Here is a 6027-nt window from a genome sequence, read left to right as displayed (position 1 = left end):
TTGACACATGTACAAAGAGGGTAGTACAGGTACCACTTTCACTGTAAAACTCAACACCAGCATTCTGACAAATGGACAACTATTCCTGCTCTTATAAAACCATGCCAGTCTGCTTCCACTTTTGTAGCACTTTACAAGGTGTACTTTGGACAGCTGAAGCTTTCAGATATTCATGCAAAGGTAGCTCTATTTAGTAGCTTTATTTAAAACACACAGAAATATTTAATCTAGACATTGTCCCATAGAATCTCACAGGATGAATCTTAGCAACCATAACTATAGCACCAATAATCTCCACACTAACATTTATAACATACACAATAGCCACTATTCCAGCATTTATATCAATTAACCTTACACAATCCACAACAATAAAAGATATCGGAAACATGTGAACAACCTCACCTCACATAGCCATAATTATATCAATAACAATCCTATCCCTGGGGGGAATTCCACCCCTAACAGGATTCATACCCAAATGATTAATCCTAAACAACCTTACCTCAATTAACATGATAGTAGAAGCAACTATCATAGCAATAACCTCACTACTAAGCCTATATATCTACATACGGTTAATATACCTATCATCAATAACTATGCTACCCCACACAACACTAATACAATTAAAATGACGAACTACCAACAAAAACACACCAATAATTACATCAACAATAACAATAGCAACAGCCCTACTTCTCCCACTATCTCCAAGCATGTAGAAACTTAAGTTATACAAACTAGGGACCTTCAAAGCCCCCAAAAAAGACCGCTTTAGTTTCTGCAGAGCTTGCAGACTCACTACATCTTCTGTTTGCAATACAGATGTTTTAACTAAACTAAAACTCTCTAGATTAGCGGGCCTCGATCCCACAAAAAACTAGTTAACAGCTAGCTGTCCAAGCCGACGGACCTTAACCTACCTTCTCCGTTTTTGTATTAGAAGAAAAAACGGAGAAGCCCCGGGCGAAGGCCAAATCCGGGTTTGCAGTCCGACATGTTAAACACTTCGGGGCTTGGCAGCAAGGGGATACCTATAAGCAATTTTACAGACTGCCACTTTTATCAGCCATACTGCCTGTGTATATGACCCGTTGGTTATTCTCAACAAACCACAAGGATATTGGAACCCTATACCTACTTTTTGGTGTATGATCGGGGTTAATCGGGGCCTGCCTGAGTATTCTAATACGAATAGAACTAACACAGCCAGGCTCATTACTAGGAAATGACCAGATTTATAACGTATTGGTCACAGCCCACGCATTCATCATAATTTTCTTTATGGTGATACCTATTATAATTGGAGGTTTTGGTAATTGACTAATCCCTTTGATGATCGGAGCCCCCGATATGGCTTTTCCTCGGATAAACAACATAAGCTTCTGGCTCCTCCCACCAGCCCTCCTACTTCTCCTATCATCGTCATATGTTGAAGCTGGGGCCGGCACAGGTTGAACTGTTTACCCACCATTATCCGGTAACCTCGTACACTCAGGCCCATCAGTTGACTTAGCAATCTTCTCACTCCACCTAGCAGGCGCCTCTTCCATCCTGGGGGCAATTAACTTCATTACAACATGTATTAATATAAAATCTAAATCTATACCAATATTTAATATTCCTTTGTTCGTATGATCTGTGTTAATCACAGCTATTATACTACTGTTAGCACTCCCAGTATTAGCAGCAGCAATCACTATACTACTAACGGATCGAAACCTTAACACCTCATTCTTCGACCCTTGCGGCGGTGGTGACCCAGTACTATTCCAGCACCTTTTCTGATTTTTCGGACACCCAGAAGTATACATTCTCATTCTACCCGGATTTGGAATTATTTCTAGTATTATCACATTCTACACAGGGAAAAAAAACACCTTTGGATACACAAGCATAATTTGAGCAATAATATCAATCGCAGTACTAGGGTTTGTTGTATGAGCCCACCATATATTTACAGTGGGACTAGACATTGACAGTCGAGCCTACTTTACAGCAGCAACAATAATCATCGCAATTCCCACTGGTATCAAAGTGTTTGGTTGACTAGCCACGTTAGCGGGAGGGCAAATCAAATGACAAACCCCAATCTACTGGGCACTTGGGTTTATCTTCCTATTCACTGTAGGCGGGATAACGGGGATTATCCTAGCAAACTCATCTTTAGACATCGTGCTACACGACACATACTACGTAGTAGCACACTTCCACTATGTTTTATCAATAGGGGCAGTATTTGCTATTATGGGTGGACTAACCCACTGATTCCCCCTATTCACTGGGTACACCCTTAATCAAACCATAACTAAGACACAATTCTGGGTAATATTCACAGGAGTAAATATAACCTTCTTTCCACAACATTTCCTAGGCCTATCTGGAATACCGCGTCGATACTCAGATTTTCCAGATGCATTTGCCCTGTGAAACACAATCTCATCAATCGGATCAACAATCTCTATGATCGCAGTACTAATATCGCTATTCATTGTATGAGAAGCACTTACATGCAAGCGAGAACTACAAATACCACTTGGAAAAAAAACACACGTAGAATGATTTTACGGCTCACCCCCTCCGTACCACACCCACACAGAACCCACATTCATAGTTAATAACACATATGCCCCAATTCGAAATCTTATTTCTTACATGGAATGACCGTGACCCGAGAAAAGGCAGGATAAAACTGCCATCTGATGATTTCAAGTCAACCGCATATTATGCTTTCTTCCCGAGAACCTAGTAAACAAATTACATGGCTTTGTCACGGCCAAATCACAGACTCTGTGGTCCTCAATGCCATATGCAGCACAACTATCACTACAAGAAGCAACAGGACCAACAATAGAGGAAGTAGTCTTTCTACACGACCATGTTCTACTACTCACATTCCTGATAGCTATCGTAATTACTGTATTCACACTAACATCAACTTCAACAATATTAACGCATAATGACCCAACAGAAGAAGTAGAACAATTAGAAGCAGCCTGAACAGCTGCCCCTATCATAATCTTAATCTTAACAGCCCTGCCATCAGTACGATCCTTATACTTAATAGAAGAAGTGTTTAACCCATACTTAACTATCAAAGCAACAGGACACCAGTGATATTGAAACTATGAATACTCAGATGATACACAAATCTCGTTCGACTCATACATAATCCAAACTAAAGACCTGCAAAACGGCTCACCACGACTTCTTGAAGTAGACCACCGAATGGTTATACCAGCAAACCTACAAATCCGAGTTGTAGTAACCGCAGAAGATGTTCTACACTCATGAACAATCCCATCACTCGGTGTAAAAGTAGATGCAGTCCCGGGACGGTTAAACCAACTACCATTATCCACATCACGGGTTGGAGTATTCTTCGGCCAATGCTCAGAAATCTGCGGGGCTAATCACAGCTTCATGCCAATCGCAGTAGAAGCAATCCCCCTATATTACTTCGAACAATGGTTAGTATCAGAACAGTCACTAAGAAGCTTTTATAGCATTAGCCTTTTAAGTTAAAGAAGAAACAGAACCTTTCCTTAGTGAATGCCACAACTAGACACAATTTATATTTTTATAGTTTATCTGTGAACCTGACTAATACTAACATTAACCTCGCTAAAAATTAAAGAACTAATAATAGTGACATGCCCACTAGAGAACATAAAAACAATAAAAATAAAACCAATAATAACACTACCATGATAATAAACCTATTTGAACAATTTGCCAGCCCGGAATTAATAATAACCCCAACAATTCTTATATCTATAGCAATTCCAATATTATTAATCAACAACAAACCACGACTGATTGGAAACCGAATAACAATAGCCATTATCTGGGTAATAAAGACTGTAATAATTAATATAACAAACCAACTATCAAATAAAGGACAAAAATGATCACAAATATTGACTGCACTACTGATCACAATCCTAACATCCAACCTGTTAGGGTTACTTCCATATACATTTGCATCAACCTCACAACTATCAATAAATATAGCAATAGCAATCCCTATTTGACTATCCACAATCATCACTGGGATAATAAATAAACCATCAATCACACTAGCACATATACTACCAGAGGGGTCCCCAACACCGCTTATTCCCTTTATGATCCTAATTGAAACAGTCAGTATTTTAATACGACCAATTGCATTAGGTGTACGACTAACAGCAAATATTACAGCAGGACACCTACTCATAACTATAATTAGCACGACCACATTAAATTTTATTAATGCACACATCCTAATAAGTACCATAACCGGACTATTACTTGTACTGCTATCCGTATTAGAACTAGCAGTAGCCTGTATCCAATCCTATGTTTTTGTCCTATTAATTATCCTATACCTACAAGAAAACACATAATGATCCACCAACTACACCAATACCATATAGTAGACCCAAGCCCCTGACCCTTAACAGGAGCAGTGGGCTCATTACTTACAGCCTCAGGACTAGCAATCTGATTCCACACAAACACCACCACAGTACTCAAAATGGGGTTATTAACCTTAACACTTACAATAATTCAATGGTGACGAGATGTAGTACGAGAAAGCACCTACCAAGGACACCACACAAAAGGTGTACAAAAAAACATACGATACGGAATAATTCTATTCATTACCTCTGAAGTTTTCTTCTTCTTGGGGTTCTTTTGAGCACTATACCACGTAAGCCTAGTACCAACACCAGAGTTGGGGGCAGAATGACCACCAACCGGAATCACCCCACTAAACCCAACCGAAGTACCACTATTAAATACGGTAGTACTTCTATCATCCGGAATGACAATCACATGGTCACACCACACACTTATATTTGGTAATAAAAAGGAGGCAACGCATGCCCTTATAACCACCATCATGCTCGGCATCTACTTCACAGCCTTACAAGCATCAGAATATATAGAAACCCCATTTACCATCTCAGACAGCGTCTATGGCTCATTGTTTTTCGTGGCTACGGGGTTTCACGGACTTCACGTAATGATTGGAACTACATTTCTAACAGTCTGCCTAATACGCCTTATTAAACACCATTTTACAACCACCCACCATTTCGGATACGAAGCAGCAATTTGATACTGACACTTCGTAGACGTAGTTTGATTATTCCTATATATCTCGGTATACTGATGAGGATCTTATTTCTTTAGTATATTAGTACAAATGCCTTCCAAGCATTAAGTCCCTGAGGGAAGAAATAATAAACCTCATCACCACTGCCTCAATAACAATACTCACAGCAACCGCACTTCACATAATTAGCAAACACATTATTAAAAAACCGGATATTAATAAACTGTCACCATACGAGTGTGGATTTGACCCACTAGGCAATGCCCGAACCCCAATCTCAATTCAATTCTTCCTAGTGGCCATTCTATTTATCCTGTTTGACCTAGAAATCGTACTTCTTCTTCCAATCCCATGAAGCGCTAATACAAACCCACCACATAACACTATCACCTTAATCACAATGCTACTGACCATCCTAACCCTGGGCCTTCTATATGAATGACTTCAAGGCGGATTAGAATGAACTGAATACTGCGGTAGTCTAATAGACATTTGATTTCGACCCAAAAGAACTTACCATATAAGCCACAGTAATGGAACTAACTAAAACTGTGCTCTACACAGCATTTATAATCACTATTATAAGCATATCGACACAACACAAGCACCTTATACTAGCCCTAATGTGTGTAGAAACAATAATATTGATTGTATTCACAATACTAGTAATATTCACCTCGACCTCACTAACGCTGTCACAAACCCCAATACCAATTATATTACTAACAATTTCAGTATGTGGAGCATCTATTGGCCTAAGCCTAGTAGTTGCAATCACACGAACCCATGGCAGCGACTTCCTAAAAAACCTAAACTTATTATAATGCTTAAAATAATTTTAATAACTATAATACTAATCCCAACTATCACTATCATAAAACCAAAAATGCTTTACCAAACAACAACCTCATACACATTTA

General features: G+C 39.1%; 2 protein-coding genes across 2 annotated transcripts; both read left to right on the top strand.

Annotated features, from left to right (window-relative positions):
• The first annotated feature begins 2805 nt into the window (after nucleotides 1-2805).
• On the top strand, nucleotides 2806-5175 carry LOC131187388 (cytochrome c oxidase subunit 2-like). Its single transcript, XM_058161616.1, is given in 1 exon segment — nucleotides 2806-5175. A coding segment is annotated over 1 exon segment (723 nt). The 3' UTR covers nucleotides 3529-5175.
• LOC131187387 (ATP synthase subunit a-like) lies at nucleotides 3657-5578 on the top strand. The gene is given in 1 exon segment (XM_058161615.1): nucleotides 3657-5578. A coding segment is annotated over 1 exon segment (735 nt). The 3' UTR covers nucleotides 4392-5578.
• The last annotated feature ends 449 nt before the right edge of the window (nucleotides 5579-6027 follow it).

This window comes from Ahaetulla prasina, unplaced genomic scaffold, assembly GCF_028640845.1.
Source record: "Ahaetulla prasina isolate Xishuangbanna unplaced genomic scaffold, ASM2864084v1 Contig683, whole genome shotgun sequence".
NCBI lineage: Eukaryota > Metazoa > Chordata > Lepidosauria > Squamata > Colubridae > Ahaetulla > Ahaetulla prasina.
This window is presented reverse-complemented; position numbering and strand designations above follow the sequence as displayed.